The following is a 20805-nucleotide window of genomic DNA, read 5'->3' as shown; positions in this document are numbered from 1 at the left end:
CTCTCTGGGTTTCTGGGTTGACAGGAGATGGGAGGTGCTGTGCAGCTCAAGACCCCCAAAGAGTAGCTGGTCAGAATGAGGTGGAGGAAGCGACTACCTTTTTTTTTTTTTTTTTAAATCTTTTTCTTTTTGCCTTTTGTCTCAAGTTAGGAACCACTGCCTGCGCCTAATTGTCAACCTCATATATTACTCAGGACTCTGATGTTTATATCCTAACAGCCTGGCCTTTCCAATATTAAGCTGGATGACTAGAGGACTTTTCTAGTTGAATCAGTCTCTCACGAGCTTGACTCTTCTGTTTCAACCTCCAAAGGTGCACACCAGCCCAGGAAGTGGGTCCTTCTCGCTCCACGTGTCCCTAACACGCTTTTCGCCTTGTCTGTCTATCGCGTCTCGTCTGGCACTGGAGGGGACAGAGGGCCTCAGTGGCAGCTACAGAGCAATGGCCTTGTCACGTGCTAGTCAGAGAAAGCTTCATCACCCGTGCTTGACTCGATTAGAAGCCGCAGTGGCACTGGTAATCATATGTGACATTTATGTGAGCATTCCACTTCACACTGTGCTGGCCCAATGTTTTCATCAGCAGGGCTCCGCCTGTCTGCCGAAGCTGTTCCAGGCTGCTGTTGTTTTAATCCCTTTTCCTTCTCAGCATTTTCTCCCGACTCCGAGTGTTTGTGGTGTTGGGCTTTGTTTGCTCTACCTCCCGTTGCCTTTGCCAGTCTCATTCTGTCCCCTCCGCCCCATCCCAGTAGGCACAGGCCTGGCCGCTACTTCTCATCTTAATGCAGCTCCTGGCCAACCACCCTGGAATAACATTGCCTTTCTTCTTGCGATAGTATCCCCTCGCCTCTGCAGAGATAGCACGAGTTCATTTTAGAAAGATAAGGAAAAGCAACTTTTAAATCACACTTAATCCGACCGCCAAGAGTAGTGCTATCGTCCTCCAGACTCACATCGTATTGATATCTGCGTCTAAAGCACTTGGTTTATGCAAAACGGTTTGGAGTTGCTCTTTGGCAGCTACTGTTCCCCCCGCATCTGACAAAGAGACTTCTTGTTATTCTGCAGGAGCATGACTCTCCATGGCTTCCCAGTGTGTGGTAGATGGAGAGCGGTAGGCAAGCAGACCCTTGCTGCGGTGTGGTGGGGACGTGATCCAGCCTCTCTCACCTTCTCTCCACCTGGTGACTCACCTTATTTGGAATGCCCCTTAATCCTATGCCCTCCCCATGCTCATGCCTAGATCTGTCATCCCCCAATGGCCCAAGGAGCCTGTCTGCACCTGAGAAGGTCCCCTGTTCCCTGCTAGGCAGGTGGGGGCAGTGAGCCTTCCCTGTATAGAGACAGCACAAGGCCTTTCCATCCTCCATCCCTCCCAGCAGCTGGAGTGCTAGAATTCTCCTCCCAGGCTTCTGGGATAGAAGACTGTGGGAGATGGCCTCTGACGTCTCTCTGTTGCCTTCATGCTGTCTTCTCTGCCCCTACAAAACTCATATGGTTTTTCAGGGATGCCCTCTGCTTGTTCACCCTTCCGCCAAAGAACTGTGCTCTCCCTATGCTTAGATGGGGAAGGTGAGCCTCAGAGCCATGGCTCAGGTCACACTCTAGCTGCCATGCTATACCTAGAGAGAGAGAGAAGCATCCCAGTCTAGGTGAACACTGACCCTTAAAGGCCTAGCTCCAAAGGCCCATGGAGCTGGCCCAGAGTGTCTGTTCCCAGCCACTTCTCTGGGCTACAAGATGGACCTGACCATTTGTCCTGTCATGGATTAACTCAGTCGGTAGAAGGCAGCTTCCTGTGGGTGGAAGAATTAAAGAGAATTGCTGAGCATGTTAAAATGATGACTCAGACTTGGGCTGATTGTTAAGTGAAGGACTTAAGGCTGTGAGTACTGCTCAGAGTGCTAGAGACCAGTCAGCATCACGGGACCAAGAGAGACTCGAGAGTGGCATCAGGGGGTCTAGGTTGCCATTGTCTGTGAAAATTGGCATGAGTTGGCACAGACTGTTTCTCCTGATTGGCACCATTGTTCATTGTTACACTCCTGTAAGCACTTGCTCGTCTGCACACGCTCCTTGCATTTGCTTGCTTCCCTCTGCTTCCCTCTGCTTCCCTCTCCTCCATTCTCCCTTCTCTTCCTTCCCTCTCTTCTTTCTCCCCCAACTCAGTGAACTTGAAAGCAAGGGATTGAGTTGAATTTACCTAAAATAGCGGCTGTTGGTATGCGTACATCTTATTGAATGAGTCATTGCAGGCAATGACACAGCTTAATCCATTTTGGATTTTGGGATAGTTTTCAGAAGTGGTTTCTGCTCAGCATAACTTCTCATGTAGGTTTCTAGAATTTATTACCAGCTAAGGTTGGAAAAATGTGGCTAGGAAGCCATTGTGATAAGATCAGGTACATTTACAAAAACCGTAACGGTACTTCTTAACTATGAGCAGGCAGGGGCAAATGTCTTCTCTGTTCCAAACCCCCTCTTTCCCCATGCACATCACTGACAGAGGCTGCGAGTAAGCCAGAGTTCAGGTGGATTATGCAGTTTACATAGGCTCACATGACAGAGGGAGGTGGAACTGCACTTTTTATCAGTCCTAAACCAACCGTGGACACCAGTTAGATCTCAGGGGTGTATCACCTGATCCCCAAGACCTGTTGCAGGAGGAATAGAAGACAAAGCAAGGGATCAGTGGTTAAGATCGGCAAACAGAAACACCAGAGACCATGTTTGAGATGAAGTCAGCTTTGATCCTAGGGAGGAAGACTCCAACTATGCTGTGGGCCATCTGGGAGAAGCCATGAAGAAATGTCACACCACCACTGGAGGTGAATGGGACATCGTCTTTGGGGGCCTAGGTCTGGCCCCATTATCTCTATAAGCCCACTAGCATGGTCCTTCTCTGACCCAGAATACAAGGTGTGGGCCCGGCAGCTCTGCTTTTGTTCAGACCACGTGGTGCACAGATTCATGGGAAGCCAGCAGCCTTTTCTGCAGGAAAGACACACTCTCACTCGGAAGGGTGGTTCTCAGGACAACTATCACATGGCTTCCTTATAGTTTTACATATCTGTGTCTCACTAGGCCATATAGTTCTGAAAACTATGAAAGGATTCATAGTTTTGAATCCTTAGTTCTGAAAGGATTTTGATTGCAGACTTTCCTAAGTCAGAACAAATGGGTAAGGTAGGCCCAGGGCCTGGTACAACCCAGAGCACCTCTTCCTAGATGTGTATCCAGGGAATTACCTGACAACAGGACGGACTCAGACTGCTCAGGAAGAACCATTTTCAGACATCAGCACAGAAGACCTAGGGACATGCATGGATGGGGAGCTGAGGGACTAGAGGGTCATAACCGGAGAAAGATGGGTCATGGGCCAGAAGTGAGAGATGCTTCTGGAAGGTGTAGTTTGTACTAAGTCCTAAGGAGTAAGCCCTTATATACCGGAGAGTAGGTATAGGGAGTTCCAGGAAGAAACACCTCATAGGTTTTACTAGTTTAAGCTAGACAACAGACTGACCCTAAATATCACTGAAGTAAAGCAGAAATCGATGTCATTGCACATTACACATAACAAGAGGTTGACGGAGGCTTGGGAACTTTCCGTTCCAAGAATCAGTCTGGCTAGTCCTGCCTTGTCCTTGTTGCATAGTAGAGAAAAAGTACTCAAACACATAATGGTCCAATGCCATCCAACATAGCTGATGCCCTTCTGCTTGGCCAAAGCCATGTGCCTGGGGCATCCTGTCCCATGGTAGCTATGCTGAGTGAGGTGTGGTGGTGTGAGAGGTTCTCTGTATCACAGTTCCATGACTCCTGGGCCAGCCCAGGGGTCTTCAGAACCACGTTCTCCATGAACGGGTCTTCTAAGGGCTGTACTTCTGACTTAAAAGCCTCACGGACCTCGCCATGTTTCTGTACTCTTTGGCCTCCCCCCTCCCCCAGTTTGAATTGTGTTGTTGCTCTCGTGCTGCTGCAACACTTGACAGATTCTCCACAAAGAAGGGAAAACCTTCTGCATAAATCATCCTGAGTAGCATTTTCTAATTTGGATCACGGCAAAACAACTCTGGACAATTTTTACTCTTTATTTCACCATGGTTCCTCTGACAGGCCATCGTGAACTGCCGGAATGTAATCCACCAGAGTCATATATTTTCAGGGTGATATGGGTTTAATCCCTCACCGAGGCAGTCATGTCTCTCTCTCTCCCTCTTCTGCAGCACAGAGCTTGTAGTGCTTAATAACACTGTGGTAAGATAGGACAGAGTCTCAGTTTCATCATGATGGGCTGAAAAAATGACCAGTCACCATGTTCTTTTCGTTGCCTGGGTCTGCTGCGATTATATGGACACAGTGTTGTGGTCTGGCCTGTCTCAGACTGGAGTCCCTGTGAAGCACCAAGAGAAAGCACTTTCTAGACCAAGAGACCCTGGGCTCAGACCTGAGTTCTGGCCAACTTTGGAGGGTTCATTTAAGTTGTTCAAAGAGGGAACTGGGCTAGGTGGCCTTCAAGATTCCATGTGGCTATAATAAAATGTGCCCAGTAGGCAGGTGTCTCATGTGTACAGGCCTTGTGGAAGGAACACCATCCATCCTAGGATATGTTGTGAACCCATTGGTAAAACTCTGCCTGAATACTGCCAGTATCTCCCCATCCCATTCTCCTGTGGGGTGTCAGTGCTCTCTCCTAAGGTGGTTGTAGGGTTTAGAGGCAAATTCAAGACCAGTGAAGTTGGCACCTGTTACACAGAAGTACTTTCTTATTAATTTTCTCATTGTTATATTGGAAAACAGCCTGGCAATGTTGAATGAGTCCCCAACCTCAGGGCGTCCGGGTATAAAGAATTAGGAATGATCTGGAAGCTCCTTTTGATGCCTGTTGGGCAGCCTGGCAGGTAGCAGGGCAAGAGTGGGGGCTTCTGGTGCTTTGTATTTGCAAGGTCAAGATTTATCTTTGCATATTAATCCTTTACCAGCACCTTTTGTCTTTTTAATGTCTTGGTGAGAGAAAAGAGAGTGTGAGAGGCACAGCCAGCTCCCTTGAAGGTTGCTTTTCCACATGCCTGGTGAATGCAAAGGCAGAAGTTCATTTCCAAGCCTTTGATCTAGTCACTAACTCTCTTGTCTTCTCATGTAATCCTGAACCATCCATCTCTTCTACTTACACCACAGTCTGCAGAATCACTTCCTCTACATTTAGCTCTGCTTGCTTTTGTTCACAGTCCATGTCAGCTATGGGCTGGCTGCGACTCCAGCCCCACCACTACATAGGCCTGTCCCTTTGCTGCTGTCAAAACGGAGAGGGGCATGCATGCACAAGGCTCAAGCAGCTCTTCCCAATTGTCAGCTCATCTATTCCTCTGAGAGATCCCAGGAGTGATAGCTAGGAGTGCGGGCCAGCACTTACGATGCTGAGAACCTATGGCATGTGCCTTCTAGAGAAGTTTAGGGAAGTGACTACTGGTCCATCCCCAGCAGCAGACTTTTTTTTTTTTTTTATTAACTTGAGTATTTCTTATATACATTTCGAGTGTTATTCCCTTTCCCGGTATCCGGGCAAACATCCCCCTCCCCCCTCCCCTTCCTTATGGGTGTTCCCCTCCCCATCTTCCCCCTCTTGCCGCCCTCCCCCCACCAGTCTAGTTCACTGGGGGTTCAGTCTTAGCAGGACCCAGGGCTTCCCCTTCCACTGGTGCTCTTACTAGGATATTCATTGCTACCTATGAGGTCAGAGTCCAGGGTCAGTCCATGTATAGTCTTTAGGTAGTGGCTTAGTCCCTGGAAGCTCTGGTTGCTTGGCATTGTTGTACAAATGGGGTCTCAAGCCCCTTCAAGATCTTCCAGTTCTTTCTCTGATTCCTTCAACGGGGGTCCTATTCTCAGTTCAGTGGTTTGCTGCTGGCATTCGCCTCTGTATTTGCTGTATTCTGGCTGTGTCTCTCAGGAGCGATCTACATCCGGCTCCTGTCAGTCTGCACTTCTTTGCTTCATCCATCTTGTCTAATTGAGTGGCTGTATATGTATGGGCCACATGTGGGGCAGGCTCTAAATGGGTGTTACTTCAGTCTCTGTTTTAATCTTTGCCTCTCTCTTCCCTGCCAAGGGTATTCTTGTTCCCCTTTTAAAGAAGGAGTGAAGCATTCACATTTTGATCATCCGTCTTGAGTTTCATTTGTTCTAGGCATCTAGGGTAATTCAAGCATTTGGGCTAATAGCCACTTATCAATGAGTGCATACCATGTGTGTCTTTCTGTGATTGGGTTAGCTCACTCAGGATGATGTTTTCCAGTTCCAACCATTTGCCTACGAATTTCATAAACTCGTTGTTTTTGATAGCTGAGTAATATTCCATTGTGTAGATGTACCACATTTTCTGTATCCATTCCTCTGTTGAAGGGCATCTGGGTTCTTTCCAGCTTCTGGCTATTATAAATAAGGCTGCTATGAACATAGTGGAGCATGTGTCTTTTTTATATGTTGGGGCATCTTTTGGGTATATGCCCAAGAGAGGTATAGCTGGATCCTCAGGCAGTTCAATGTCCAATTTTCTGAGGATTCTCCAGACTGATTTCCAGAATGGTTGTACCAGTTTGCAATCCCACCAACAATGGAGGAGTGTTCCTCTTCCTCCACATCCTCACCAGCATCTGTTGTCCCCTGAGTTTTTGATCTTAGCCATTCTCACTGGTGTGAGGTGAAATCTCAGGGTTGTTTTGATTTGCATTTCCCTTATGACTAAAGATGTTGAACATTTCTTTAGGTGTTTCTCAGCCATTCGGCATTCCTCAGCTGTGAATTCTTTGTTTAGCTCTGAACCCCATTTTTTAATAGGGTTATTTGTTTCCCTGCGGTCTAACTTCTCGAGTTCTTTGTATATTTTGGATATAAGGCCTCTATCTGTTGTAGGATTGGTAAAGATCTTTTCCCAATCTGTTGGTTGCCGTTTTGTCCTAACCACAGTGTCCTTTGCCTTACAGAAGCTTTGCAGTTTTATGAGATCCCATTTGTCGATTCTTGATCTTAGAGCGTAAGCCATTGGTGTTTTGTTTAGGAAATTTTTTCCAGTGCCCATGTGTTCCAGATGCTTCCCTAGTTTTTCTTCTATTAGTTTGAGTGTGTCTGGTTTGATGTGGAGGTCCTTGATCCACTTGGACTTAAGCTTTGTACAGGGTGATAAGCATGGATCGATCTGCATTCTTCTACATGTTGCCCTCCAGTTGAACCAGCACCATTTGCTGAAAATGCTATCTTTTTTCCATTGGATGGTTTTGGCTCCTTTGTCAAAAATCAAGTGACCATAGGTGTGTGGGTTCATTTCTGGGTCTTCAATTCTTTTCCATTGGTCTATCTGTCTGTCTCTGTACCAATACCATGCAGTTTTTATCACTATTGCTCTGTAATACTGCTTGAGTTCAGGGATAGTGATTCCCCCTGAAGTCCTTTTATTGTTGAGGATAGCTTTAGCTATCCTGGGTTTTTTGTTATTCCAGATGAATTTGCAAATTGTTCTGTCTAACTCTTTGAAGAATTGGATTGGTATTTTGATGGGGATTGCATTGAATCTGTAGATCGCTTTTGGTAAAATGGCCATTTTTACTATATTAATCCTGCCAATCCATGAGCATGGGAGATCTTTCCATCTTCTGAGGTCTTCTTCAATTTCTTTCCTCAGTGTCTTGAAGTTCTTACTGTACAGATCTTTTACTTGCTTGGTTAAAGTCACACCGAGGTATTTTATATTATTTGGGTCTATTATGAAGGGTGTCGTTTCCCTAATTTCTTTCTCGGCTTGTTTCTCTTTTGTGTAGAGGAAGGCTACTGATTTATTTGAGTTAATTTTATACCCAGCCACTTTGCTGAAGTTGTTTATCAGCTTTAGTAGTTCTTCCAGCAGCAGACTTTTACTTAGTAGTTTTGCAGGTTGTCTAGTATGCCATGGAACTAGAGGGGCCCTAAGCCGTAGTGGGAGAGCTATGCCTCCTTACAGATGAATAGGCCATGCTTTAGACTCTGGAGGAAACCGAATAGTCAACATCAGAATGGGCCATGTAGGAAGGTAGGGAGGACAAATCCTGGGAGTTCTGCTGTGCTCTGCCTGCTCAGCCGTGGCTTTCCTTGAGCACCCTGGGAGACTGTGCAGCCTTGATTGACAACAGTATCCAGCAGTATCCTTAAAGCCCTCCATGATGGATGCTCGTAGCAAGGTCCCTAGAACTGGATGGTCTGTACAGAAGCTTAGCTTCAGACGAGAGGCACATGTTAGTTGTTCTAAAGGTAATGGAGCCTGAAGGTCAGGAAAAAAGGCAGCAGCCTGAGGACTCTTGTCAGGAGAGATCCTAGCTGCCTGAGGCCAAGGAAGGATTAAGTTTTGCCATCCCCAAATCTGAGACCAGTACTGTTCCTGAAGATAGCTGTATTCCCCTGCTACTGAAAGACTCTTCCTTTAAATAGAGTATTACATTTTATGTTTCACTGTGATGTGTTGAGCTCTGTGTGTTCCCTCCTCTCAGTCCTGCAGTGCAAAAATTAAAGATGCCACATTTTTCGACGTGATACATGTTGAAAGGACTGTTACTAGTTAACAGTTTTAAGAGAATCATATACATGCATATATAGATACATATATAGATACATGTATACATACATGTATATGTGAGTGTGCACACATATTTTCTATAAAAAGCGAAATCACAAAGTTTGCAGGCAAATGAATGGTACTAGAAAAATTATATTGAGTGAGATAACTCACACTCAGAAAGACAAGTGGCTTCTAGCTTCAAATCCTCCAGTATGACTACACAACATGGAGTAACCACAGAAACCAGGAAAGTATATGGGGACCATGATGGGGACAGACCTTGAGAAGGGACTAACAGGATACAGGCAATATGAAATGGGAAATGAAATAGTGGGGAGTGGGCTCGGAGTGGGAAGAGTGTAGGGAGATCAGTACAGAATGAGTAGTGACAAGGGACAGATAACACCAAGGTTGTTTGATAACCTCAAGAAATTATATTATTTTATATTTTCCTAAAATTATGTACAACATATATAAGTGTATATATTTATATATGCATAACATATTTGTACATACACACATACAAACATATGTACATACATATATACATAACATACATATGCACACATGCATATATAACATATATGCATACATACATACATATGGAAGTTATACCATGGGGGTGTACAATGGTCCCCACAAGAACCATGACTAGAACTTGTAAAATGTATGATTTCGATGACTGGCTGGACCCCAGCATCTTCTCTTGTCCTTACTAGCCATAGCTTTCCATTCTTTCATGAAACATCTACTTAAAAAAGAATCCCGCCTATCTTCTTTTAAACTGGCTTCAGTACTCACTGAGTTTTAAGCAGCCTTTATATAGTCAGATATAGGCTTCTTTGTCCCCAGCTTGCTTTTGAAGATAGAGTGAAGTTTGGCTGAGGCCCCACCCCTTTTGTTTTCTGTCCCCACACCTGTGTGTCTCTTCACTGCGTGTACTGTCTCTGCTACTATTCCTGTTCTGTTGTGGGCTCTCCCTGTCTTGAGCTCTGCTATAGTGTTGGGATATGGGGCTAGATCTCAGTCTATTTCTCCTGGCCTCTGCTGGGCTGCCTGCAGTCCACCCACACTGCATAACTAAGAGTTGGTCTGGGAGTCAACTCCAGTTCTCACATCAGCACCGATGTTGGGTTAAGTCTGCCTACTCAGGTTATAGCCTGAGGTCTGTGCAGATTTACACACAAAATTAGAACCTTTCTCAACTGCTTTTTCCCATGTATATACCACAGAGCCTGTATGGACCCCAGCTCAGGTCCTGGCTTTCTAGGTAGGAGAAGTTTCAGCCATCACTGGGTTTGGCTGGGAAGGACCAGGCCAGTCAGATAGAAGGTGCTCAGTGGATGTCCCTCAGCACCAATGGTCTGCGAGGGTTGCGTCCAGTGACCAAATTGTGCTCTTACCTACACAACACTGCCCACTCTCATTTGCTTCATGAGAGCCAAATGGAAGACCAGTGAGAAGAAAGTATCCAGATGCTAGGCAAGTGAAGAAGGTGGGCCTGAGGCACCACATACCAGGATCAGGGTTGGGGTGTGATGGAGGTGTGGGGATGCCAGCAGGTGCAAGTGACAGGAGTTGGTGTCAGAGATGCCGTAGAGGTCCAGAGTACACAGACAGCGACTTTGGAGTCCAAACTCGGGAGAGTGGGCCAGATGTCATTGTGACTCCAGTGTTCTCAAGGGCTTCCCTAGAGTGTCTTACCTTTGTCATCACCAGCACCAATGTAGGCACCTCTCGGGTAAAGGTCAAGGCCCGAGGACAGACTGCACTTCTCTCCATCCATACCTTGAGGTCAGTGCTTCCCACATCAAGGATCAAAGCCACAACCACTTGCCTCTTCCTGTTTCTCTTATAAGTTTGCTCCAGAGCCGACCGCATCCCTCAAATTCCAAGAGAATTCAGTCCTATTTAGACTTTTCTTTGGCCACAGCTAGAGATGTGGTGTGGTACTCACTTCTAATGCTGTGAGGCTTCACTGTGGCCCCTGCCTGCTATTACTCCTTGCTGTATACCACTGTCCAGCTCAGGACTCCATTCAGCGTGTGCTGGGCCTACCGTTCTCCAGTTCCAACCCTTCCTCCCCTACCTGCACATGGTATACAGCCATCGCTGCAGGAAGCTTCCCCATCCATCCACCATGTTTCTCAACAGCTACCTGCTCCTCAGGAGCCCTAGTTCCCTTTGCAGTAAAGTGGGGGTACAGCAGTGCCTGCCACCCAGGGGCTCAGAGAGCTGAATAAGAGTGGCGAGCATTTAGTTTCTGTCTGCTGGGCTGAGTGGTGAACGTGCCAAAAGAGCTAATGGTGCCTGGTCCATAGCAAGAGCCTGCATATCTCTTCAGTAATGGCGTCCCCTCTCACTGTGTCTTTTCATTCTAATTCTTCCCTTGCACCGTGCCTCTCAAAATGAATTTTGACTTTCTGGAAATGTATTTAAAGTTTGATTTTGTAAATCCATATTGCCTCCCTACATATCCATAGCCTATAAATATATTTGGTATTTATGCTATTTGTTGATGGTAATGAGAATGCTATCTTATACACATGCTAATTAGGCACTTTCCAATTTGTGGAGCCCTCCGAGAATCTCAAGGCTTAGGATATTTTGGTGGAAATTAGGCCTCGGCAAGCACTCCAGATTGATCTTTGCCAAGGCTCTGCCCTACTCCTTACCTCTCTGCACTCAGGCCTTTGGAGCCTGTGCCCATATCTCTCATTCCATCACACCCTGACCCTGACCTAGGCCAGCAAATCACGTATGAGACCCAAGTCCTGCTGAAGGGCAATTAGTAGCTGCTGTGTAAAGAATGATGGCAAAGGGGAGGCCAGGCTCAGTTCCTATGAGGATGCCTTCATGAAGACCACAGGGGAGGGTCTGCCGGGTGTGGGGAAGAGGGAAGTAGATGGGACAGGCCCACAAAGGTGAGGTGCAACAGGGGCAGGTGCACCCATCTTCCAGCTCACTGTGGGGGATGAGTCATGGGCAGGTGGAAAGGAAGAGGCTCTGGGGAAAAGCAGGCTTGGGCCTGTGTTTAGATGTTTTGGGGAGGTGAGAACATGTGCTGGAGCATCAGGGCATAGCCAGACCTTCCAAAAGTTGTTCTACTAAGCAATGGCAATAATGAAGAGACACAGAGTCTCCATGAAGCCTGGCCGTCCCATTTTGATATATATGTAGGTCATTTAAGACTCATAGCAACCAGGATATTTTTTTGGCTCACAACAGTCATGGCAGAGGTAACCCATGATTTCTTGTACACATCTAGGCTCAATGCTAGGGACCAAGTGGACCTTGGCTAGGCCCCTGTGATGCTCAGTAGGGGCACAACCTAGTGTCACAGGGACACTTTGCCCCACTGGACATAGAAGTATGCCTGCCTCTTCAGACCTCTCCCGAACCCCCCTTATACTACTGCTACCATGGCCACACATATCTTAGGCTTAGTTTCCTCTTCCATTGGATATAACCCATGATGGTGAGGTGGCCTTGAGAATGAAATGAAAGGGTAGTGTGACCCCATTATGTTGGGGATGGGGATGGTATGGGGGTATATGCACACACGCAGTGAGTATCTGGTAGTTGTTCTCTTATCCAGGCCTACTCTTTTGCTTCTTTTTTGCCAATCTGTTAGGAGCTATACTTAAGTGGCAGCATGCAGGAGAATTTGCATCCTAATACTGAAAGATACCTGTACAGGAGCAGTGATGCAGCTTGGCAAGCTTGGTAGGTTCAGCGCTGCCCACAGGAGACTTTCATACTAAGGATTTTATTTTTCATTTTCATGGAGGGTCCTTCCATCCTTATTCTGTTTTTACTTACCTTCTGGATTGGTACATGGCAGGACCCCAGGATATAGTGTAGTGGATTTAGCATCGGTAGCTGTTCTGAGGTGTGTGAAACACTTGAGATTTTGATCCCGTTGGTTTCCTGGCTTATGTTTTTTACATTTACTTATTATGCATGCACGAGTACGTGCATTTGTATATGTTTTACATGTACACATATGTATGTTGATGCAGATACACAAATACCAAGACATGCATGCATGTGGAATCCTGGGTCAGGTTGAAGGAGTTCGTTCTGCCCTTCTACCAGGTAGTCCCAAAGATTGAACTCAGGTGCTCAGGCTTGGTGGCACGTGCCTTTGTCTGCTGAGCCATCCCACCAGCTGGCTTCCTTGGCTTCTGTTTAACATGGTGAGGGAAACACATGTCCTTAAAGCCAGAGTTCAGACCCTTTCATGGAGCATGCTTGCCTTCTTTCTTCACTGCCGTGCTAGGGAATAAGCTACCAGTGCTCTGTGTGTCCTGGTCCTCCCTGCCTGATGTGAGCTAAATGGATTCCAGCTACTTTCTTCCCTCTTGGCATCAGCACGAGGCTCAAAGAAGGTTGGTTGCCCTTCTTGCCATGAAAACAGATATAGTCTTAGGTTTAGTGTCTAGACAGTATCTGATGTCCCCTGGAATGGGGAGAAGAAGCAGGAACTTACCTGGATCCTGCCATGCACATGGCGGTGGTCCTCTGGCCTCCTTTGGGTGGTGTTTTCCCCCAAGCCTAGTGAGAAAAATGCTCTCTACCCAGGCTCAGTGAGAAGGCTAAGCAACCCTTAGGTCCCCTTAGCCATACAAGGCAGAGAACCTTCCAAACAGCTGGTTTCCTATAGTGAAAAAGAAGCTTGAAGGGACACCTCTGTTGAGCTACACATACCCTGGCCTGGCCTCACTTAGGCAAAATGACTCTGCAGTAAGCTTGTATAGACCAGGACAAAGCTCGGAGACTAGTGAGTGACCTGTCCAACGCACAGTGACTTTCAGCTAGACCCAGGCATTTTCCCACTTACTGGGATTAACAGGAAATCTGCCAAGAGTTCTATAGACATTTTAATCTCAGTAACAATGTCTGTAGAATCCTTAAACAGGCTGGAGAAAGCCACCAATCTCTGTTTTAGAAGCAGCAGATCTGGGGGTTGAGGAGGTTTCTGGTGCTGGTGGAGACAGCATCCACCATGCTAGGCCCGGGGTTCACAGCAGTTGTGACTGTGTGGCCAGCTGCTCCTTGAGGTGTCTTTGTCCAGTATCTGCTTTGTATAGGGTTCTGCTAGTGCCAATGAGAAAAGAGCATTGCCTGAGAGAAGGAAGATTGCAGTGGGCAAGACACCTGACACGAACTTCAGTGGAATAATACCTTCAGCAGTCTAGGACACTGAGGGGCAGCGATACACAAGTCCACTAGCATTCGTGTGGCATTTCATACCACGCAAAACATCTTTAGATAGCCCATTTTGATCTTCAGAATAAATTCCTGTAATAACCGTAATCTTTTCTAAAAGTTCCGTTGACACAGCAAACTGTCCATCCACTTGAAGTGTACAGCATTCCAACACATTCAGAGAACTATGCAGTCACCATCACAGTCCCTTTCAAAACATTCTCCTTACCCCATAACAGCTATAATATTTTTGAGCACCAAGTACACAAAGTAAGCCAGGCAAATGCTCCCAGATCCTGCGTGTGGGATGCGAAAACAATTGTGTGGCTGCCACAGGTGACCCAGGTTCTATGTGAAATGAGCTGTCATCCAGACTGTGTGACCTCCGAGGTCCCTCTTTCCCTCCACACAGCTCTCCATCCATGAGAAACATCCCCAGATCTGTGGTGTCCCTTCAGATAGTTGAACTCCTGTTTACCTGTGTATGTTCCTTCCTCTCTCTGCTGCACCTCCAAGACTGTGGGGAACAAGGCCATGCACCATGTTGCTCTGCTCTTTGTTTATTTGGGACCCTGTTGTCCTACAAGCCAGTGACCCTGTCCCAATAGGAAGCTGCTTCCTTGGTACTCAGGCATGTGGGAATATGAGGGAGGGGCTTGTGCTTCTGTAGACAGGGATGCCCCTACTTTCTGTCCTCACACTTCCCAGGGGACTTTGTGGGAACAGCATCAGATATGGGCCATGGGAGACATGAGTATGTTTTCCCCTTAATACCCAGTAGATGTGTGTGAATTTTAGACAAGTGTTTACCAGTGTCTTAGGGAGTATTCTGTGTTGGTAATAAGGGTCCGGTACAGACCCCACTGCAGGCTGGAAGCCAACAGACAGGCAGGGACTTCTCAGGGAACACTGACTGGCTGGGCCTTCAGGGCATATGGAATTGGCTTAAGCTTAACACTTCTCAGAGTTATCTGGGGTTTTTTTTTTTTGTGCAGATGAAGTAATAATACAGAGGTGGGGGGCACCTTTAAACTAGTACTTTTCTTTAAAAATGGGAAATATCTGAGAGTTTAAAAAATAGTATTAAGACCAAATTTTGCAAACATTTAAAAAATGGTACTAGGGACCAAAACCAAGACTTTGTACATGTGAGGAAAATGCTGTGCCAATGAGAGACACACATTTGTTTGCTGGCTTGCTCTGTGTTTGTATGATTAATATGTAGGTCCAGGTGCATATGCCCCCCACCCCCTATGGAGGTGGGGACCACTTCGGGGAGTCATTTTCTCCTTCCAACATGGGCTGGAGGACTCAGACTCAGGGTGTCATACTGATGTAGCGAATGTTTTAAATTTCTTTTAAAAACTATTTTACCTGGTGAAAGATACCACCACCACCACCACCAGTCCCCCACCTCAATTTCTTTGTAAAAAGATAGTTTCACTACATAGCATGGGCTGTCCTTGAACCTGCCCTGCATCCCAAGCTAGCCTTGAAGTCACAGTTACCCTGCTCTGAGAGCTGGGATTTCAGACCTGAAGCACACAGGCTATATGGACTAATTTTAATTGTCTGTTAAGAGAATGCAGTAAAGACTTCCAGTCCCATGCATGTGTTGGGATACAGTGACTCCCCTGATTTACCTAGGTGTGTAGAAAAATTGTAATCACACAAAATCACAAATACTTCCAGAAGATATGGAATTAATGTATAGCTCTTAGGATTTTACATCCTAAGTCTTTAGTTTCCCTTTTTGTGCTTTTTTTTCCCCCTCAAGATTTTATGATAAAGTGCTTACTTAAGTAGTTAGATAAAAACCTCACAAAAGTAACTTTAACTTTAGGGCATGTTCTTGCTATCTGTGTGGACTAGTTACCCAGTGGTGCCTCTGGCCCCTGGGTCACCAGTCTTCCGGTCAAACTCTGAGCCAAGGATCATGAACTTCCTGAGTCTTTGGCAGCCTCTCCTGGAGCCAACATAGGCGATGGTGGTTTTATGGATAGATTTGGCCACACGGAATATAGCAATAGTTTCTACATCTGCTTTTACCCATTAGCTCATTCATTCTGAGTCCTGTTTGGGTTGGAGCCAGAGTGTAGGAGTTCTCTTGAATAGAAGCCCCTTTTCTCCCTGTCCCCCTTCTAACATCCACATAACATACCTTTATTGAGTGCCTGTTGTATGCCTGGATAGACCAAGATGTGAAGTTTTAGACATCAGGTAACCAACTGCTGCCCCATGGCAGCATGGGTCAGAGGATCAGCCGGAGGATCAGGAAGAGAGAGTGTTGACCTTCACTGCCTGGGGAGACTTTTAATCTGCTCTTTCTTGCTGATTATTTACTGAGTCACTGCTGTCTCCTAGATGTTATTCCATGCCTGGGGAGCCTGGTCACCCAGACCAAGTGCATCTCTGCCCGTGTGGAGCTCAATTCCAGTAGAATTGAGATACGATTAACGAACTCGGAGATAAACCTTTAAGCTCATGATAAATGCTTGACCAGAAATAAACAGAATGCTGCAGCAGAGAGCAAAGAATAGTCTCCCATGGCTGGGATGAGCTGGGGAGTGGCTGCAGCGGTGAGAAGGGCTCAGCCATGCCACTGTTAGAACATTCTAGAGCTAAACACTAAGGCAGAGAGTCTCCTGAATCTTAGGAATGCTTAGAAGGTCAATGGGACCAGTAAGCAATGCGAATGGTGTGTGGAGGACAGGTGGCTTTGATCAGACAGCTGAAGGGAGGGGCCCCAATGTCGATGGCTGGGAAGCTACAGGGGGAAGCTGGGAGCTGTGGCAACTGTGGACAGGATATAGGGGCTGGCTCTTGAGTCTACTTGACTGCACTGCATGGCTATGACAGGGAGAGCTTAGAGTGCAGGCCCCCAGGAACAGTGTGTTTTGCCTTACATGCCTTATCCCATTATGGAAGGGAAACCTTCACCTGGGATGATTCGAGAATCTCAGAGGTCTAAATCTGTGGATGTAGCTCCTTCAGAACTGTGTGTTGAGCCAGCTCTGCAGTCAGGGCCACCTTGGGAGTCATTATTTCATTTTCTGGGAATGAATCTGTTAGGAATAACTAGCGATAATGGTTCATCAGACTATCTCACGCTGGCATGTGCTGACTCTTCAATAGCTCCGGGAAGAAATTGCCCTACTGATTAATTCTCCACTGTTTTCTCTCTTCTCTCAGAATGGCTATTCAAGTGGACAAGTTCAACTTTGAAAGTGTCCCAGAATCCCCCGGTGAGAAGGGACACTTTGCAAATCTGAAACAGCTGGAAGAAGAGAGACAAGAGGCACGAGGCCTGGAGATCAGCAGCAAGCTGGACATCCGCTGGAGAATCCTATCCTTTTCAGAGTCCTCCCCATAGGCCCAGGGCACATCCTGATCCTGACTAGGGCTTCTGACCACCCATAGGGAGCTAAGAGGGGCTTAATAAGTACTGAGCTTCAACTACAGACAGCTCCAAATGGCATGGCAGGATATGGACCATGGGGCTGGCATTTTCTGAGTCCCTTCACACTTCAGAGGGCCTACTTAATGAAGTATTGATCCTGAGTGGCTAAAGGTCTTGTTGGGGCCAGTGGTATTCCTGACTTTGGATCTCATGTTTCTTTTGAGAGCTGGTATTCATACTAGTGACAGGTACTAATGGCTGCTTATCAGAGCAGGACTTGAGCCATGCTGACTGACAGCGGGCAATTCGGATACAGTCATCTAGGCACCAACATGGAGTTTGTACAGTCTGGCAAGCTGTAAAGACACTGTAGAAGGGGTGAGAGACTTTTCTGTTGTGTATACTGTGGAGAGGGACAATGGTATTAAATGCCTGTGCCCATGTGGCCATGTGGTCAGAGGTCAGCTGAGTGGGTGGAAGGACCCCGAGTGCATCTGTGTGTCAGTTGCCTTGGCAGTCTCTACAGAGCACCCACCCAGTTCCTCAGACATTTGAGGGGACTGTTAGCAGTGGGCGGAGTTTTTCAATCAAAGGACCAGAGTTGAAAATGCCCCCAAAGTACCACAGCAGGAGAGTGTGGCTTATTCAGACTGCCGGGAAAAGGAAATTCTAATGTAGGTGTCCTCCCTTCATCCTCTTCATGCATAGATTCTGTGGCTGTGAGTATGGTCAGACTGTGTGCATCCAGACTAGAACATTCCAAAAGATTTAATCATCACGCTGTGCATGTGCCCGAGATTGTGCTAAGTCCTAGGGACAAAGTGAGGAGCACTTTCAGATGCAGACCCCAGGTCAGACTGCGATCCCCAGCACACAGGTACAGTCACACGAAACTCTGAGGCAGAGCTCTCGCTTCAGTGACGCAGCCAGCAGAAAGCTGCTGCTTTGTTACCCTACTCTGGGTACCACGATTGTCAAACAAAGTGACATTAGCAGCAAGCTTAGTCTGAACCGAAACCAACCTCCTTCAAGCTAGTCTATGGAGACCATCTATGGCTGAAGCAGGTAGGGGACAAGCCCGTAGCACGCATGCCATCCTCCCCCGTCCCCACTGCCCTGCGTTTGTCGAAAGTCTCCCATCATGTGTGGGGTCTCTCACCTTAGAGGATTCTCTTCTGGACACGGTGGCTGGGGTAGCTCACACCTCACCTGCATGCCACTGAGAGTATCTGTGCTGTTCTGGCAAACCTAGACACCCTCTGCAAGCTGGCAGGGTCGCCAGGTTTATTGGAGGTTTCACAGCCCTGCAAGGCTTTTAGGCACAGAGCCCTGGGCTTGATTAATCTCAGGCAAGACAACCCACTTAAAGCTGTGCTGGGTCTCCGTCTACCCTTTGGGGCTGCTGCTTCCCATAGGGAGAAGTACCTGGCCCTGCCTCACTTAACACTGAGGCCGGGATGACGCTGCTCCACTGAGCAGTTCAGGCTTTTCCTTGGTCTAATAGGCTTCTCCCGGATGCTTCTTAATGGAGCTCTGTGTTCTCATCTAAAACACCAAACCAAGCTAACAACAAGAACTAAACCTCTTTAAACAAGACTCGTTTAAGGCACAGTATGCCATGTTGTTTCCCCCTCATAGTCACTCATGCTTGGGGAACTAGTTTTATTTAAACGAATTCTAGTGCAAACCACTCCTGTCATCAGTGTAGTTGATTCCTTGATCATCATAACTGAAATGCAGGGAATCATTTGGTATCTGTCTCCAGGGAGTTCAGCTCTCAGAGCTGTTTGTAATAACTTGGTTCAAGGGTCTTTCATCTTGCCCAGCCCAGCGCAACACAGCCCAGCCTAGCCCAGTCCACAGTACAGCACAGCACAGCACAGCACAGCACAGCACAGCACAGCACAGCACAGCACAGCACAGCGGCTTGGCAGATGGAGTCAAATCACTTCTGCTGTATGACTTGTGATAGGCAGAGGAATGAGGAAGCATGAACACAGGTCAGACTGCTGCTCCCACCCCCAACCTGAATATGGCTTTATGTGCCTTAGAATTGCTAGAGAAAGAAACAGGTGGCTAATAGAGATCTTATGTTTGACCAACCAGCACATTCCATGGACGTCATGACAGGCCTCTGTGTGTGTGCACATGAGCACTGTGTTTGTGTCACTGCATGTGTGTTGACCATTCACACAGTCTGTGAGATCTTAGCACTCAATTGATGCCAGTTTTTGGTCAGGTTTATTTACATAGATTGTTTAATTTATTTAGCACCCCTCCCCCTAATCAAAGGGCTGTGCTGTTCCTGCGAGTGCTATGATACCAACTTGGTGTGTAGCTCCAAAACCCCGCTCAGCTAGCGGCCATGCCAGAGGTTAAAGCGATGAGAACAAATGCTGCACTCGGTCTTAGCCAGAAGCCCTAGAAGCCTTTTGCAGCAGCTCTCTGATGTAGTTTTCTACATTGGGCCGCTGATGAGAAAAACAAGGCCCATAAGTTTCGCCTGCTCTAAGTTCGCCCAGCCATGGCCAGTTGGGACTTGGGCTGCCTTCAGTGCTATACTTTCAGCTCCATCTAGGAGTCATGTCCAGGCCTCCCCTTTGGCCACGGCCTTCCCACTAACCACACTGCTCAGAGCAACTATGAGGTGGCCACATGCCTTGGGCAAGCATGAACACCTGCCTGCCTTCCATTTATTTCTCTCTCTCTTCTTCATAGAGCTCTAGAACCAAACAGGACTTGCTGTAGTGAATCAGTTGCAGATCTCTCTGGACCCCCCACCCCTGGACAGCGTGACCACTGTGGATGTTTTCTGTCCAGTTGGGCACAGGGAGCTTTGCCAGGATGCCAGGGCACTTACCAAGATGAGAAAAATGGAATAGATATTTGGAGATTAGTCATGTAAATTATAAAGTCAAGCCAGAGGCTTGCTTATCATTTGCAGGAGTCTCTCCATTTGTATAATTCCTCTCTACGACAATTTGCTAATTTCCTTGAGTTCTAGTAGGGCCGGGCTGCATCCTTGCACCTGTGGCTCGTCACCCCAGAGCTGGTACATGAGATAGGGCCCATGCTCTGAGTCATGGTGCTTAGGAGCAAGGGAAGGATGATACATACTTACGTGTGCTGTCCAGATAATGTGTTGCTTCCTGCCCTCGCTCTCACTCCCCACTGCCTGAAGTACTTTCCACCTCAATTTCCTGGTGAGCACCCCACCTATCTTCCAGAGGTATGAGATCTGGGACAGCTTCTGGGTCTACCACACTCCAGAAAACTAACCCTTTCTCCTCTGGCTGTCCCAACATAGTGACTGTAACTGCCTTGCCCGATATAAAATCCACTTGAACCTGCCATAGTCTGTGAATGGCTGTGTGTTGCTGGAGAGAGCCACCTGGCTCACGAAACATACTCTTGTTCTGGAAGGTTGGCAGGAAAGTCTAACACCCCAGGGTTTGGAGAAAGCATCTGTAAGTAGGCATGGGGGATTGCTTGTGACAGCAACTCAGGCATACTTCAGCACCACGGAGAGCTCTCTGCTGGCCTTTGTCAGGTCAGGATGTTGTACCAGCTGTTTGTAGGATCTAATAGTTCCCAGCCTGTGGGCAGCAGT

The 20805-nt window shown here is 47.1% G+C and overlaps 1 protein-coding gene across 9 annotated transcripts in view; it reads left to right on the top strand.

Moving 5' to 3' along the window:
* The window catches only part of Trappc9 (trafficking protein particle complex subunit 9), a 475208-nt gene that overhangs the window by 354794 nt on the left and 99609 nt on the right, over positions 1–20805 (top strand). For 2 of the 9 annotated variants that reach the window (XR_015624090.1, XR_015624087.1), the window contains one exon: positions 16988–17130. The exons of 2 other annotated variants lie outside the window; for them this stretch is intronic. Coding sequence is in view for 2 of the 7 variants with exons in the window: in XM_087557408.1 (XP_087413534.1) it covers positions 16988–17142 (155 nt within the window). In the remaining 5 variants the exon portion in view is untranslated. 9 annotated transcript variants of the gene reach the window in all.

The sequence above is a fragment of the Rattus norvegicus genome, chromosome 7 (genome assembly GCF_021556685.1).
Source record: "Rattus norvegicus strain SHRSP/BbbUtx chromosome 7, alternate assembly SHRSP_T2T, whole genome shotgun sequence".
In the NCBI taxonomy this organism is placed as follows: domain Eukaryota; kingdom Metazoa; phylum Chordata; class Mammalia; order Rodentia; family Muridae; genus Rattus; species Rattus norvegicus.
This window is presented reverse-complemented; position numbering and strand designations above follow the sequence as displayed.